This window comes from Bemisia tabaci, chromosome 3, assembly GCF_918797505.1.
Source record: "Bemisia tabaci chromosome 3, PGI_BMITA_v3".
Lineage (NCBI taxonomy): Eukaryota > Metazoa > Arthropoda > Insecta > Hemiptera > Aleyrodidae > Bemisia > Bemisia tabaci.
The window spans coordinates 7,089,624-7,107,118 of record NC_092795.1 but is presented as its reverse complement, the minus strand read 5'-3'; the positions used below and the strand labels follow the sequence as shown (position 1 = coordinate 7,107,118).

Below are 17,495 nucleotides of genomic sequence, written 5' to 3'. Positions count from 1 at the left end.
AGAAGGGACCCAGAAGCCGAATTTTGTGGAGGAAAACGGGCGTACTAATATACTGATATACAGGCATAGGCCGATCCAAGGTTGGGGGGAAGGCGTACGCCTCCCCCTAATTGGCCCCAGAAAATGGAGGAAGAAACAGGGAAGAAAGAAAGAAGGAGGCAGGACGCTTATTTTCAGTAATTATTCATGACGAAATTGACTCAAACTGCATAATAGATGTTTTGAAATTACTCAAATTTTCTGGGGCAGGCCCCCCGTATCCCTCTTCAGCCCCCTCGAAGTGTCCGGCGCCGTCTATGAATACAGGATGATCCGAGTTTGAACAGCTAGATCGCGAAAGCGTGTTCTACGGGTCAAAATAAGACTTTTTCCGTCTAGGAAATTGTTTCTAAAAGTGCTTTTGAGGGGGGCTTCAGACCCCCCAGAATTAGGAGAAATAAACAATTCTTCACTGCAAAAAAAACTCCGGCCGTGGAAGCCATACTTACGGGCTATATAAACATACGGTCCGTGTTCCGGGCTCAGAAGCCGAAAGTTCTGGGCGTAGCACCCGGAGCAATCAAAACTACGGCTCCAGCACCCGAAACTTTCGACCTCTGAGCCCGGAACGGACGGTATGGGTATGTTTATACAGCCTGTGTAACTTCTTTTTCAGTGTTCCTGCATTTTGGCAAAGGTAATGCACCAAATCTTCTGAAATGTTAAGTGCACCCTTAATTTGATATGCTGAATTTGTTAGTGGCGTTATAAAAATCGGAATCTCAGTTGAAAACACGACAATTGCATCTGTTCTGTTCATAATGGCGATAAGAAGGAGGTTCCTGCACGATTATGAGCGGTCGCCGGTTGACAATGCCCGTATTAGCAAGTGTCGAGATGAGATGTGCAGGTAGGAAAGGCGGCATTCCGAAGTTTAGTCTCGCTTGCTCCATGCTCCAGATGAAAGGGCCGCCAGGAGAAATGTCCGCCCACAATTTTCACATCCCGACGCCAGTGCCACGCCATGAGCGACGGGTAAAAGTTGCTCGCTTGCGTCGCCTGTCATCGTCGTTCCTTCAAATTTTCCCTTTCTCAGGCCCGTGACATGTGGTCTGCACCGTGAGCGAATCGTCGAGAACGCTCAAAAAGAACGGAATACCATTTTGAAAAAGAAAGAAAAAAATAGAAAAAAGAAAAAAAAAACCTTATACCTAAATGGACCATATTTTGCAAAGAGGAACCACTATTCCTGGCTCATTTTAGAAACAGCATATCGTCGTGCCCGGACGAAGGAAAGTAATTCCACTCTTACTTTGCAAAAGTGACTCAAAAAGATTTAATATTCGTAAGAATGTACTCTTACAGTTTTTGTCCAAAATTTGTATGATTTTTACCTGAGATCGGAGGAAAAATCGGTGAAATTTTCAGTTATAAATTCCCGAGATTCTCCTCGTAAAAATTCAATTAGCGAGGGGAAATTTGGCAACATCAAAATGCAGTTACGTTTTTTAGTTAGGGAAACGACGGTATATACCATTGATTTCTCTATGCAGAAAGGTGCTTTTATAGAAGAGCCATGGAGATGGTGGCTCCATATTGCAAAAAATCCAAATGATATTTGCAGGAAACAGCGCGCGCAGCTTAAAATGCAGGGAGACACCCGATGACCGTATCATCTTCCCGGAGAGCTTTGTTAGTTACGACGGTGAAATTAATGAGAAAATTTTCTGCTAACTCCTCTCTCCTCTTCAAATCTCATTTAAGCGTGGGTATATAAATTTTACCCTAAGACTAGCCCATTAGCTAGACGTGGTGACGATGCGCATTCTCTTTCCTCAATGAGTCTTCAGGGCTCGTTTCAGCGTTTATTTTTATAACTATATCTTCTTCATTTTAGTCTCACCGACGCGACGTACAATGAGGGGAATGTTGAGCTTATGAAGCAGCCGTAACCAGTGTCGATATCGCATTGTGGGTACGTTAAGATTTTAAGGGAATTGTTCATTTGTGAATGCCTCGATGGAAACTTCATTTCTACCATTAAAAGGCGTGACGTTTATGTGAAAATGGTGGTGCACGAAGCTCGAGTTTGCAGGGGAGAAATTTTACTGAATTTGATAATAATGAACTACTATTTTTTGCTTACCAACGAAAGCACCTATTTGCATACGGAAATAAAGGACACGTGTGACGCTTCGAAAATGCGCCAGAAATAGTAGTTTTTAATTACAAAACGTAGTCTAATTTTTGCCGATCGGGACGAAACGTCAAAGCTTTGGTACAGAGAAAGATATGAGATGTTTGAATTTCGGGCATCTTGGAAATTCGGTTTAAAAAAAGCTTTAAATAAATATTTTGGGATGGATCACGCCAAGACAACGGTAGTTACAGTCCATTTTCTAGGTTTTAAATGGAAAGTTTACACGAGAAAATTGTATTGCTCCATATAAAGCGCTTATAAGCTGAGTAGGCGGTGCTTTTTACAACTTTCTCAGACACCGAAAATTGTAAAAAAAAAAACAAAAAAAAGTTTTAAAACTTTGAAAAGTGAGAAAAAGTGCCGCCTTATGACGTCATCAGGCGCCATTTCCCATACACACACAAACACACATGTATTTCACCAAATTGGTTCATTTTGTCGCATCATACTCGATTCCATAAAATATCAACAGTGCGTAGGTAACGCATAACGCCTAATGCGAGAAGCGCTACGGAGGGTTGGACAGTAAAGCCGTAAGAAGGCGCATCCTCCTAGTCTTCGATTTCTGCAGTTGAATTTTTACAGCCCAGTGAGCGGACATTTCCATCGCGTAGTTGTTAAAACTAAAATTACCGGAGCCGCAAAGATGAAAAGGAGAAGCGTCACCCTTCTCTTTACAGGACGATTCATATCCACTTCAGCTAAAGCGGCTTGAAGCCGCCAATAGCACCGTGCCCAGTAAAAACACATTATGATCCTCGGGACATTGCCAAAGTTTCTTCGATGAAAAACGAATTTCCAGGAAAACTTGGGAATACATTCCGTCAAATTTTTCATAGGATTTCCTTCGCGGTGTGATCTGAAGTATCTGGATATTTCAAGTAGAAATATTCATAATTTTTCCCACAACATAATATCTTAGGTGGATCGAGTTGGCAACATGCGACTGTTCATGCGGCATTTTTTCTTAGGATCGCAGAATAGCGCCGTTATTTTTAGAGCCTGGAGGAATCCAAGGAGAGGATCCAGTGACTAGACGCCGCTAAAAAGGAGTCGTCAATCGGCCCCTGAAGCGCCCCAACTAAAATAAACACGTCTGCGGCGGGAAACGATTCTCTATTACTCCGTGAACCAATGGGTCTGCTCCTGGATTTTAGTGGAGCAGAAAAAAAGAAATGTCACATTTATACCGTGAAACTCAAACTTGGAAAATGCCCTTGTTTAGAGATCAAATCCTAGGTAAACGCATTCAGTAGCAGGTTAAAAGATGACAGGCCTTAAAAAGTACCAAAAGGGTAAACAGTTGGAAGATCAATGGGACGTATTTCTGCCAAACGGTACTATGTGCATTAAGACATGAGCCCTGAGACCCATAAGAACATGTGCATAACAGGGCTCACGTCATAATGCACATAGTTCCATTTGATAGAAATACGTCCGATGATAGGTTTTAGTGATTAGTAAATGCGTCAGAAATTCCTTAACTTTCCCCAATTGTCACCAATCCCCTGATTTTCCAGATTTTCCAGACTGCCGCAAAGTGGATCGAGTCAATGGAAGAGGTCGGACAAAATTTGGAAACTTTATATAAGCTCATAAATCTGTTTTTAAAAAATGTTGAGGTCTCAAAAATGGTTTCATTGCTTTTCTAGTAAAATTCTTTTTAAGAATCGTCCCTTAACATTTAAAAGACGACATATCCCAGTCACCATAAACTCCCTGACTTTCCAGGGGATCCAAACGCAGACTTTCCCTTTTTCATGTGTTGCAAAATAAAATGTTCGAACTCTTCCGCTCAGCTCAGATTCTTCCGCCTGGGAAGGCGTGAAATGTCAACGTGGAAGAAATTATACAAATTACCTTCCGTAAAATTAAAAAGAAAGGAACTTGGGCGCCGTGCGAGTTGATTAGGAACGGCGAGCGGCCCCGTTTTTCGAATTTTCTGGCTTGACGCTCAGGATCGGGCGGGTCTCAGAGTACTTGTAATAATTTGTTCCGAGCTGAGCGTAATAATTACATGCGCCCTAATAGAGGCGCACGCACACGTGCAGTACAGCCTCTACTGGGCGCACTCTAACTTGGACGTATTTCTATCGAACAGAACTATGTGCAGGTGAGAAATACGGGGTGTGCTCTACAAAGCTGGATAAAAAACAATGTGGTCAGTGGGCGTGATTCCTTTTGAAGAATTGGAAGAGCGGGATTTTAAATTCAGCAAAGAGTACTACGTGCCAACTGAATGCGGGATATATGAGCCGCGGGCATGGCACGAGAGCTTTGTGGACAGGGCTCATGAGTTAAAGCGCACTACGATGAGGCGCAGGCGTCTTCATTTTACTTCGTCACATTTTAAATTTTAAGGGATGCTTCCAAAAGAAAATTTCACGAGGAAACCAATAAAACCACATTCAAAACCTCAAAAATTTGTATGAACGGAGCTATAAGCTTTTAAAGTTTCCAAATTTTGTCCGACCTCTCCCATTGACTCGATCCACTGTGCGCCGTAAGAGCATTCGAATGTTGCCGAATTTTCTATCAGAAAATATTTATTTTTGAAGGAGGTCATGAATATTTTTCCTTGACATTTTCAGACTCTTCAGATCGAATTACGAAGCGAAAATCTCTGATAAATGGGAAGATCGATATTCACAAATCTTCCTGAAAATTCGTGAATTTTCGAAGGAAATTTGGCAACGCCCAATGGCTCATACGACGTATTCCCTTAGCACGGCAGAATGGAGATGCGTCGTTTCGCACTTTAGCCATCGATATCACCTCGTCATTAATTTGCGACGTTGAGGAAACCGGGGGTACTTTCAGCTATCGGTTGAATACTCCTTAAACTTCTTTCGAGTCACGACTTAATATTTTGTGCAGCACATGTCGTGAGTGCCGTTCGGGAACCTCGACGCTTCGTTATGTCGAAGCTTTTGTTTTTCTTGCCATTCGAGGAGTCGTGTATACACCATGCTCGGCTATAACCGCGTGAATGAATGCGAGTTTGGTACGAAACTTACGTGGTTTTGGACAAGCTCGGTGATGTTATGGGGCCTATCGTGTATCATCGTGAGAGAAAGCAAGGCTGTTGGACCATCTTGGTGTCGATGGACCAACGTCTAGGCGTCAGTGGCGTGGCGTGCTTTGCGATATATCGATTGATCTACCATTTAAACCTATTGAGAAGGATCGATAAACAGGAGTTCCTAACGAACGCCTTAATTTCGATTCTTTACCGCAACTTCAAATGGGGAAATATCGATAATCGATCGTCCACGCCTCGCCGCTGCTAGGCGTTCCAGGGTCCCTGCTCGTTGGAAGTATAAATATGACGTGAAAAAAATTCGCATAACTCTCGGCACACTTACGTAAAATGTCTATATTGACGTTGACGTTAAAGCAGAGGGCATATTCCATTATGAGGAATCTGTGATGAAAGTCGGAAAACGCTTGGATCTCGATTGGCAACGTTTTAAATTTTGCAAAATTTCGTCGTTAGAATTTAAAATTCTTGTAATGTACGTCGCAGACACAGGAGAAAAGATGGATAATATAAGTTGAACTTTCCGTTAAGAGGATTTCCTCTTGAATCAAGAATAAAATCGCTCGATTCAAGAAAGTTGATTCTTGACACCGACAACTTTCTACCGGACATTTCGCATATTTTTTGCTTGATTCTTGAAACGTATCTTCTGGACGGCAAACTCGAGAATATTTCTGCCTAATCGAGCCATTTTCTTCTCAGGGTGAGGAAAAACCCCCAAAAAGGCGAATTTTGATGCAAGTGAAGAGGAAGTGAAGAATGGACCACTAGACAAGGTACGAATTTCAGCATTCTGATACATGATTCGTAACTAAAATTTCACGTAGAATACGACGCGCACAACGAAAATTACCGAATTCAACTCCTTCCAAGATATTTAACGATTCTTGATACGTGAATTCAAACCACCCGCTCATGAAAACTCAATTCTCTACGTGATTCACATCGCGCGCTAAGTTATTATGACAGTCTCTGCTGTATAAAAATCTGGCAACCTCAATCTTGACGCTTTGGCTCAGCTATAGCAAATTGCTTACCTATAGTTTGAACAACACATGGTGGAAAATGAACATTGCTCGATTGAGAAGCTTTCTGAAACCGTTGTAGTGAGCGATTTGACTCACGTAGAGCTTTGAGTTTCTTGAGAGCGGGCAGTTCAAATTCCTCGTAACCAATGTGAAATAAAAACGATAATATCTTCGTTAGGAGTTAGTTTCAGTAATTTTCGTTGCGCGAATCGTGTTTTACGTGAAATTCTGGTTAAGAAACATGTATCAGATTGCTTAAATTCGTACCTTGTCTAGTGGTCCATTGTCGATGATAACGAGCAGGGATTTTAGAAAATGAGGTTTGTGGTTCGAACAATCCAAATGTGAATGGACCAGTAGACATGGGTACGAATTAAAGCATTCTGATGCATGTTTCATGCTTAAAATTTCACGTAGAACACGATGCGGACAACGAAAATTTTGACTAGCGTAGAGAATTGTTTTCTTGGTGACTGGGTAATTCAAATTTCCCGTAGGTTACTAGTTTAAAATGTTGATTTCCGGTTCAGCAATCTTCGTTGCGCGTGAAATTCTGGTTAGAATACAAATGCTTAACTCTGTCCCTCGCGGTCCCTCGTCTACTTGTCCATTTAGGCGCCTATTTCAAAAAGGTGCCAAGTCGATTGCTTTCCCTTTTTAGTTTCTGACTCCTGTACGGTTTTTATTGTCCCTTGAACTTTTTTTCACGGAGTTGGCACCTTTTCGAAAAAAAGCGCCTCACTTCTGCTCTGCAGGTAAGTGGAGAATTTGGTGATTTCTCGGTGGAGACGGTGAACGGAGCGCTCGGCGGTTGAAGGCGTGACGCTTGGGCGCACACCACCACCGCTGTGACGCAATCGATCGACGTCCCGACGTCTTGACGTCTCGAGGGCGACAATCACACCGCCACCGCGGCACCCTCTCCGCTCGCGTGACGTCACGCTTAATGGCTCGAGCATCTCGCCGAGCGTGTCGTACAGAGCTCGTCCGGTTAAACGCCCAGGATTGTGCCGTCCAGTTCAACAATAAACAAGATGTAACTAGGCATACAAATCTTCTGCATAACGATCGATTCTGGGCGAGACAGCTTGCCGCACATAATATCGATATTTTCAACTGATTTGAATGGAGAAAAATTTACATATTTTCATTACGGTTAAAGTTTAATGCGCGATTTGACTCGTGTCATGTCAAGCCCAAAAGCTCGATGCAACTATTCGACCACCCGAGTGCGGCACAGTATCATTCGAAATTGAAGGCGAACTTAACACACCAACTTACTAGGTCAACTCCTACAACGTCTAAAGTCGCTGGATTTTAAGGCGTAACAATGAAACTGAACAAGACACAGTTAAAAAACGTATTAGGGGTTAGGTATTCCCTTAAATTGTGTTACTATCTCAATTGGTTAAATCAAATGGGCATTATTTCCAATTAATTGTGGCAGTACCGCAACATTTGGGTTAGTAACCTAATTTATTGGGGTACTAACACAATTAACTGGAAATTCCCATATCAACCAACAACTCCTACCTCTTTCTTTTCCGTGGACCTCTACTTGTTGTATAAGTACACTCACTGGTCATCAAGGGGGAGGGAGGGGGTGTTAAACTAAAAATCGAGCCTTAAAAAGCTTATAAAAATGTTCGGTTCACGCGATTGAAATTTTCGACCGTAAGCACCGAATTTCTGTTGGCTTACCGAAGTTCGGTTTCTGCGATCAATAACATCGGTTATCCAAACCAAAAAAGTTTGGTGTTCAATAAGAGCCGAACTTTTTTCTTCGTGTATCATGTTTGCCGGAATTCTCGACTGACACAGAGGGCACTCTAGAGGTCACACTATCGTGAATCTAAATATGAGGACTTATCTGTAAACAATGGCGGATGTGAAAAATTACCTTTTCGAAACACATTCAAAAAAACCTGTTTTTGGCATCGAGAAAATTTTGAGAAAATACTTGAGATGTGATCTTCGAGATCTGTTCGTTATGCCAAGCGAGTTTCGAAAAGGTATATTTTTCATATCCGCCATTGTTACGTATAAGGCCTCATATAACAAATGCCCGAATCAAAACCGAATCCCTCAGTTCTTTCTAACATCACTTTCACCACGGCCGTGTCCAGGCACATCCTTCTAATAATATCGAAGCTCCGCGCCCGGTATCTGCTAATCATCACAACTCCTCACACTCCCACACTTGACAAAGGGGAGAGAGCTGATCGTATGGAAAGTCCTGTGCGCCCCCTCCCCCTCCCCCCCCCCCCGTCGGCCCCGGATCCCAGCTCCGCGTGGCGTTCTCTATTTTCTTCTGTTTTTGGAGTGTGCGTATTTGTGTTGGTAAGGCCGGCGGCGTCGGCGATGAGACTTATCATCCGTCTACATGCGCGATGACTTTCATCTGTGTTTAGGTGTTTGCTCAGTGTCTATCGACTATTCATGGATGTCCGCATGGTTGCCGATTATCAATAGGACGTATTTCTATCAAACGGAACTATGTGCATTAAGACATGGACCCTGAGACCCATAAGAATACGTGCGTAACAGGGCTCACGTCATGGTGTACAAAGTTCCCTTCACTGGATAAAAAACACATTGGATCTTGAGTCCAAGCTCTTAAAAACATCGACAAGAAAAAATACTCTTGATTCAATTAGATTTAAGCTTAAATCAAGAACCCAGCCTCTTAATTTGAGCGGATTTCCTTTTGATTTAAGCTTACATCTGATTGAATCAAGAGTCCTTTTTCTAGTCAATGTTTTCAAGAGTCTGGACTCTAGATCAAATGTGGTTTTTTTTCCCAGTATTTGAAAGAAATACGTCCAATAGTAATGGGTCGCTCCCTGGTCGCTACGCGGCCCGACCCCTGGAAGACGGGCGATGGAAATCTGGATCATAATGGACCACCGGACTAGGTGCGAATTCAAGCTTTTGGATACCGGTTTTCTGATCAAAATTTTACCCAGAATATGACTTGTAGGACGAAAATTACCAAAGTTAACTCCTGATTAAGATATTAAAGTTTTCAAAGGCATAAATTCAAACTTCCCGCTCGTGGAAAAAACGATGATCTACTCGAGTAGTCGAGTACCCTGAAAGTCTTCGAATTACGAGAATATGACAACCTCAATCTCGGCGTTTCGGCTCAGCTGTTACACGTTGTTAACACTTCGCGCAACAAATGACGAGGGAAAAACACTACGTGATTGAGAAGCCCGCGAAATCCGTTGCGATGCGCGATTTCATTGAAGTAAACTCGGGTTTTCGACGTGAGCGGGAAATTCAAATTTTTCGCAACAAATACAAAATATAAACGTTGATGTCTTGGTTAAGGGTTACTTTTAGTAATTTTTGTTGCGTAAATCGTGTTCTGCGTCAAATTTTAAAACAGAAACATTCATCAGGATGCTGAAATCTGTGCCTTGTCTGGTGGTCCATTCTTGTTCCTCCAATAAGAGCACACTGGGAGGACACTTCAGCCACAGGGACTACAGACTACACTGGAAAAAAAAAAAAAAAACACATTGGATATAGAGTCCAGACTCTTAAAAACATCGACAAGAAAAAATACTCTCGATTCAATCGGATTTTAGCTTAAATCAAGAACCAAGCCTCTTAATTTGAGCGGATTTCCTTCTGATTTAAGCTTAAATCTGATTGAATCAAGAGTATTTTTTCTTGTCAATGTTTTCAAGAGTCTGGACTCTAGATCCAATGTGTTTTGTTGTTTTTTTTTTCCAGTGTAAAGTATAGTACCTATTGTGGCTCGAAAATCTGGCAATGTCAACCGTGAAAGAGCCACATTCATCATCGATGCTTCTCTCCGCGGATGGCCCCGCCGAATTAGGTTTTCGCCCCCCCCCCCCATCCAACATCCCCCGCCCCAGTCTACTTCCCTCTAAGTATGGTCTAATTGACCTGCAACTCCTTTCGGAGGAACAGTTAAGCTGATCGAAGCCCCGATCGCTCCTTCGATTCTGAGGTCAGAGTGCGTCTTCCCGCCTCGACACGCCTGTCTCGAGTCGACGGGTTGTTCCCGAACGGGGATAAGTTTGTTTTCAGATGAACCCTAGGCGCTACTAGAATATTAACGTTTCAGGGCTCATCTGGAGATCGGCTTGTCCTCTTTTAGACATTTCTCGTTCGGGTGTCGTTAACCTCATCATTGTGTCGTGTTAAACGAGTGCTCGTGACGCTGGGAGATTGATGTGGGTTTCGGCCACCGTATACGGTATACTCTCGGAAAAAGGTATACGTGCACGGTATACTCTCGGTATACCCGCAGCCAGGGGGCAGACTCTATAATTTTCACATGTATTTTTATCCAAATGAAGAAGGCTGTGATGTTTCCATCCGCAACGTCTTGGTGAATGCGTTCTTTTCTAGACTTGTCACCCGCAGTTGTGTTTTTTAAAAATTCAGAGTCTGCAATGGACCACTGTGGGCAAAGTGCTACTAAAATCATTTTGATACGTGGTTCTTAATGAAATGTCACATAAAAAACGATTTGCGCAACGAAAATGACTGAAATCTACTTTGAACTAAGATATTGAACGTTTTTCGATGGGTGAATTCAAATCTTCCGCTCATGGACAATTCCTACACTGAAAAAAAAGTTACACGTGATATAGACGTAACGTCCGTTCCGGGCTCAGAGGCCGAAAGTTCCGGGTCCTGAAGCCGTAGCTTCGATCGCACTGGGTGCTACGCCTGGAATTGCCGGCCTCCGAGCCCGGAACGCGGACGGTGTGTTTATATAGCCCGTAAGTACGGTTTCCACAGCCGGTTTTTTTTTTCTTCTTTTTTTTTCAGTGTATATCTTTAAGAAAAAATGTTTTTTTGACATTGACGTCTTATTAACGTTGTAACCGAGTCCGTGATTGAATTTCTACGTTGGATTGTCTATTTAAAAACTATATAGTCCTGCCTACCAGTTAATTTCGGACGATCAACAAGATCACTGACACGTCTCCTTTTCTTTTTCTTCCTTTTTCATCCGGCGATGGCGTAACGGAACGGGCGTCGGAGTAAATTAAGGACCTATTGCGTCTTGGAGCGCGGGCCGGCGGGGAGGGGGAGGGGGGGGGATCAAAAGTCAATTGTGGGTGTTGGATTAAACGATACTAAACACTGCTCGGTTACGCAAAGAGCAAACCGCAGGAGGCTGAGGCTCGAAGAAAGAAGTACCGGAGCACTGTCACTGTCTCTTTCGGTCTTTCACCGGGCTCATTAAACGGCAGTTACCCGACCGCTCAGCCGCTAAGCTCTTCGATGTCAAATTTATCCGATATCCAGGCTGAAAACGGTCTTAGGGAAGATGAAAATTTGAAGTGGCATAAGCCGATCCGGACTTTTCGAACGCGGGGGGTGGAGGGATGGATCCGGGCCCCGAGAAAATTTTGGAAATTTTGCTTTCCCCTGTCGACAATCACAAATGAGGGGCTTGGAGGACAATTAAGGCTCATAAGTGCAGTTTTTAAAAAAATTGAGATATTGGTCGTTTCAAGTAAAACTAGTCTTAATGCATATTCTGTGAAAAATTCGCTCCCAAATTCCCATTTTCAAGCATTAAAAAGTAAGTTTTGAACTTTCTTTCCGCCATAAGGATCCATGTAATTTCGAAACTTCAAACACGTATCTTTCGAAATAGCAAAAACTACAGTTGCGCGCCTTGTCCTCCGAGCCTCTCAAATAAACAATTTCCTACACAGTTTTGTAAAACAGTTAGACAGTTTTGGAAAAGAGTTAGACAGTTTCGTAAAACAGTTACACAGTTTTGTACTGGTACTTATTAGAGTTAAAAAAAAACAAAAATATTGACTCTAATTATAATTTTTGGAGCTTCTTGGCTTTGTTTTCCCCGCAAAATGGTGTGGACCCAGCACCATTTCTCCACCTTGTTGTAAACAATTTTCTTTTTAAAAAATGTGGGAAATTTTTGGAACGGCTCAACGCCGACCCGACAACAGTCAGCGGTCGAACCGGGCGACGGTGATGCGATGAAAAGACGCGGGGACGCGAGTGAAATGATCTCATTCATCGGCTCTTTTCTCCTCGACTTTCATTCACCCGTGACATAACCTCGAAAATCGGTGAATGATCGCGGTGGGGCGGCGAGCCCGCAGACGGGCTTACGGCATGCCCGCGCGCGCCGCCGCGCCGTTCGCGGTTTCGTAACCGATCCGTGGTCGTGCGTGCCGCGTGCCGCGGGAAAATCCACGCTCGGAGAGCAGTAAGTGCATGCTGGGATGAACCTCGAGACACATTAAAACATGTGCTGATCATGGCTCATATAGAAATCCACCTACTCCTCTCTTCGCTATCGCGGCAGCTCTATGAGGGATATGCAAAACGCCGGCGAAATCGCGCCGAGGCCATCGCGCACCGAAACCGAATTCCGCGGAGAAACCCGCCGAGTCGTCGGATCGGAAAAACGCGTGTAGAAAAATACGTGTTTTGCGAGAAATCCAAGACGCGTGACGTCATACGGTGGTGGACGCGATGCCGAAATTCGTAGGACCGGCACCGAATTGGTCGGCTGAATAGTGCGATCAAGAACAAAATATATGTATGAGCTTCTGGTTGGCTTGTGGTCCAAAATAATCAGCCAACGCATTGTTTAGGCCTAAGGATTGGACAAAAGTCACATCAGAAAATGACACCATTCAAAGGAAATGTATGCGCTGACTATTAGTCCGACTGATAAATAATTGATGCCTTCAGGTTGAAGTGACTTTGGTCCAATTTTTTCTTTTCTCAGTTCTGCCATCCGACAAGAAGTTACTTTCTAGAGAAGCGTGGTAGATCCCCGTAGAGGAAGAAGTTTTCGCCTGTCTCCACGAATCACAAACTCTTGGGAGGCATCTACCAACTTTATGTTGCACTTTAACGGGCGGCAAAATTAATAAATGCTCTCTCCGGCTTAAGTACCTTAAATCGTTACGTAAGGGCGCATACCTATTTCTACATGAGCCCCGGAAAGCATAGATTTATACGGAGAACAGAGCTCACGTGGAGATTGAGGTACGCCCTTACGTCAGAGGAGCGACGATATATGCGTCAAAATTCTCTTTTTAAAAGGTGCTATGTAGATATGATTGAATTACTCAACGCTAGAGCAATCTAATAGGGAGAGTATGGACAACTCGAAAATTTGGAGGTTTGATCAGGTCATGTAGCTCTTGGGGCCCAAAAGGGGAGCCAACCTATGAACTCGAACTATCCAGTGGTGCTGCTTTCCACATTTCAACTATTTACACTGATCAGAAATTATAAAAGCACGTATAAAACTTTGATTTCGCTAAAATTTCCTCAGTTTGAAAGTTTTAATCCTTAAAGACGCTTGTTAATGCGCTGTCGGCCATATTGAGTGATCTTCCTAATGCATAGGTTGGCAGCGGCACTTTTCTAGTGACTTTCGTTTTTCACGTTGTCGCCCTTTTGAGCCCTAAGAGCTACATAAATCGAGTTGTGCATACTCTCCCTATAAAGGTATTCTTCTCGACCAGGGTGGCAAAATGTCATGAAAAATAAAATCTTGAACTTTCACGTGAAACATTTCATGAAATTTCAGAAATTTATGAAAGATATTGAAAAATACCGATTCCTTTTCATGTTTCGCAAAATTTAAAAAAATTGTGACTTTCTTCTATTTTTGTGTGTTTGAGTGCGGGCTGCATACTCTAGTCCCTAAAAAATAAGAAATATTTCACAATGAAATTAAATATGAAATTTATTGAATATTTTCAATATGAAATTTCATGAAATATTTCACTGAAATTCCCAATCTTTCATTTCTTTCTTCCGTTCCATGCCACCCTGTACTCGACGGTATCAAAATAAATACTGTCCGTTCGGGGACGTGACTGAATGGAGATGTGGATGGGAGCTTACCTTGTTGGCTTCGGAGAGAGCATCGGTGGTGGTGAGGGAGTTGCTGAGGGGGCTCCGGGGGAGGCCCAGGTCCTCTTCGCTTGTGTCTTCCCGCCCTTTCCTCCGCCTGACGGCATCGAACAGCTCCGCCTGAGGCACACCAAAAAAACAACCAATTAATCAGCGGAACTTGACTCGGATTAAGAGCACTTCAAAGCGAGAGGATATCATCGACCCCCTACTCATCATGAGTTGCCAATCCACGTCTCTTCGCTTCGCCAAAACTTTCTTCGCTCTCAAGAGGCCTACTCGCTTCGATTCATGAGTCAGTTTCTCAAGTATCGAATCGAAATTTTGGATGATTGAACCTCTGTGAATGGAGAATTTGCATACAAATTTTTTAAAGAGCTGATTTCACTGTATTTTTTATAATTTTTTTCTGATATGGGTAATAGTATAAACATAGATTTAAAAGTGAGAAAATGCACCGCCAAGTGACGTAATTTGGCGGCATTCCCATTTAAACACACGTATTTTAGCAAGATTGATCAATTTTTCATATTTTCTCCAATTATTGTTCAATTCGTGAACCAAGGGTATCCTCGTGTTCAGTTCACTTAAATTCATCAAATTTCAGACACCTGCAAATTCTCTATTAGCGGAAAGTCGACGGCGTAAGTCGGCAATCACATACCTCGTTTGCGGTGTCGGAAAATCTCCGCCTCTGTGTTATTTTTTTAAAGGAGAACAAAGTGTCATCATTCCTTGAAGTTTTTGCAGAATTTTCTTCGCATAGAGAAGAAAACTCACGGCAGTTTTAAAGAATTGCCGTCGAGTAGTTTTCCGTTTAAAAATAAAGTATGACAGGAAGTCTGCGAAGTCGAAAACCGAGTTATGTGATTGCCGACTTACACCGTCGAAATAGTGGGCGCCAAACCTCCGAGGGACTGTTCATGAATGACGTAACGCGATTTTCCCGATTTCTGGACACCCCTTGTAACGCGATCGGAGTGTCATGTCAGTTCGCCTTCAATTTTTACTGTAGGCAACGTAGGCTCCCACGTGGTCGAAAAGTGGTATCACCGTAAATGTCACTCTATTCGGGATACACACAGACGCGAAGAAGTGACTTGAACGCTTTACTAGCATTCTAGGTAGTGGGAACTCTCACGCGGCCGAATAGTCGTACATCACTTTACAACGTAAATGCTCTCTGAATATTCCAACCAATCAAAGGCGATTCGACAGTTTCGGGTGAGAGCCCCGAAAATTCAAACGGCAGCTCGTCAGAAGTGATGACAGAATGAAGATCGAGTTCATCTAAAAGAAATCAACTTTTTTAAAAAAAACAAAGGGTCTGCTCAGTATACTTTTCACTTCATTTGGTGGAAAAGTCTATGTTTTAAAATGTCAATTTCAATATACTTTCGGAACATCAAATGTCAATTTTGAACCGAGCACTGGAAAAAAAACACATTGGATCTAGAGTCCAGACTCTTAAAAACATCGACAAGAAAAAGTACTCTTGATTCAATCAGAATTTAGCTTAAATCAAGAACCAAGCTAATTAATTTAAGTGGATTTCGTTTTGATTCAAGCAAAAATCCGATAGAATCAAGAGTATTTTTTCTTATCAATGTTTTCAAGAGTCCGGACTCTAGATCCAATGTGTTTTTTTTCCAATAAATAATTCAAAGCAGGAAGGATCATTCTTTTTCCAAATTTTTAATAACTGAGAGCAAAGAGAGCCTTAGTTCATACAGAGAATCCAAGAGTACAGCTGTTGGTCTCTTCTCAGAGGCTTCATCGGTGAAATCGATTCAGAGAAAGGAACCCACTCATGATGATAATTATGGAGTTCTTCCTGGCAAATAAGGAGGACACATCGTTCGCTAAAATTGTTGGTCCTTCTCTGTTCAACTAGATCCATATGAGGCTCACGAACACGTAAATCCGAATCTTGGGCCACTTCGTCGTTTTCCGGACGAATGGACGTAACTCCATTCCAAGGTTGCAAAATTAACTCAAAAGTGAAAGATTTTACAAGAATGTTCCCGGGTAATTTCTGTCAAAAATTTGTCTGATTTTTGCACAAGATCAGAGGAAATATTAATACAATTTTCTCTTGGAAATTCCCAGGATTCTCCTGGTAAAAATGCTATTTGTGTAAGGAGATTTGGCAACATTAGAATATAGTTACGTTCTTTTGTAGAGGAAACGACGACTTGCGAGCCGGTGCCGAAAATGAAAACGCTGACGAACCGTGAGTATGTAAAACGAAGCAGCAAATCTGCCAGTCGGCGTCGTACAGTGGAACGAGTAGTTAAGAGAGAGCTCGGACTTGAAATTGGACGTGTTTATGTTAAAAGGAACTATGTTAAATGCAATCCATATGCACATAGTTTCTTTCAGCAAAAATAAGTTCAAATGTTGACTAAAACTGCGAATTCTATCGTTTATTTCGTCACTTTATAAATTTTAAGGCAAATTACTACACGGCATGCTTACGAGTAAACCGACTCAACCATTTTTAATCTTCTTACAGGGTTTCCATAATTTCATCTTCAAATTCCTTGACTTTTCCCTGACCTCCGATCAATATTCCCAAAATATTTCAAAAATACGCTGATTTTTGCTGAATTTGGGACACAATTTTTTCGCTTCGAGCTCAAATTATGAAAAAGAATATTCAGTAGCAGGTTAAAAAGTGACAAGCCTTAAAAATGAACAAAAAGGTTAAACAGTTGGAAGTTGAGTTACATGTTGTGATTAGTAAACGTACCATGAATTCGCTGACTTTTCCCAAGAATTCCCTGACGTTCCCTTTTACCGGTCGTCAAAAACTTCCCAATTTTCCCGGCTTTCCAAAGCGCCGGCAACCTTGTTCTACGTTTCGTACTATCAGATATGTTTGCTTTTGAATTTTCCACACCATGCCCACGCTCTCCAAGGTAGTGGATCCACTGTGCGGCGGGCCGGTCGGGCGAGAGGCCACGAGGCCGAAGACGAATCGGCCGCGAATTCGCCCGCAGTGCGAGGAGTCGAGCACTCGTAACCCACAACCGCAACCCGCCCGCACTTTCTCAAAACATTCATTTTACCACTACACGGGCCTCATTGTTTTCGACCGATCATCCTCAACACAGTGGCTCAGCTCCGACCGCTCACGACGGACATTTCGCACTTCAAACTATCGAGTCTCTTCAGGATTCGAAGGGGCCAAAAAATGAGCAATTTCTCGCTCTCCGGATTTAGTCTCACCTATTTTTCGGAATAGTTCAGTCGAGTTTTTCACAAAATTTGCACAGAACACTGAGAAATAAAGTTACGGGCTATAATAGACACGGGCTCATAGGCCGATAGTTCCGGTTGCTGG

The 17,495-nt window shown here is 42.6% G+C and overlaps 1 protein-coding gene across 2 annotated transcripts in view; it reads right to left on the bottom strand.

Moving 5' to 3' along the window:
* LOC109030808 (uncharacterized) overlaps positions 1 to 17,495 on the bottom strand; it is a 100,535-nt gene that overhangs the window by 21,438 nt on the left and 61,602 nt on the right. For both annotated transcript variants that reach the window (XM_072297689.1, XM_072297690.1), the window contains one exon: positions 14,141 to 14,269. In XM_072297689.1, coding sequence (XP_072153790.1) covers positions 14,141 to 14,269 — 129 coding nt within the window. The remainder of the gene's footprint in view (positions 1 to 14,140; positions 14,270 to 17,495) is intronic.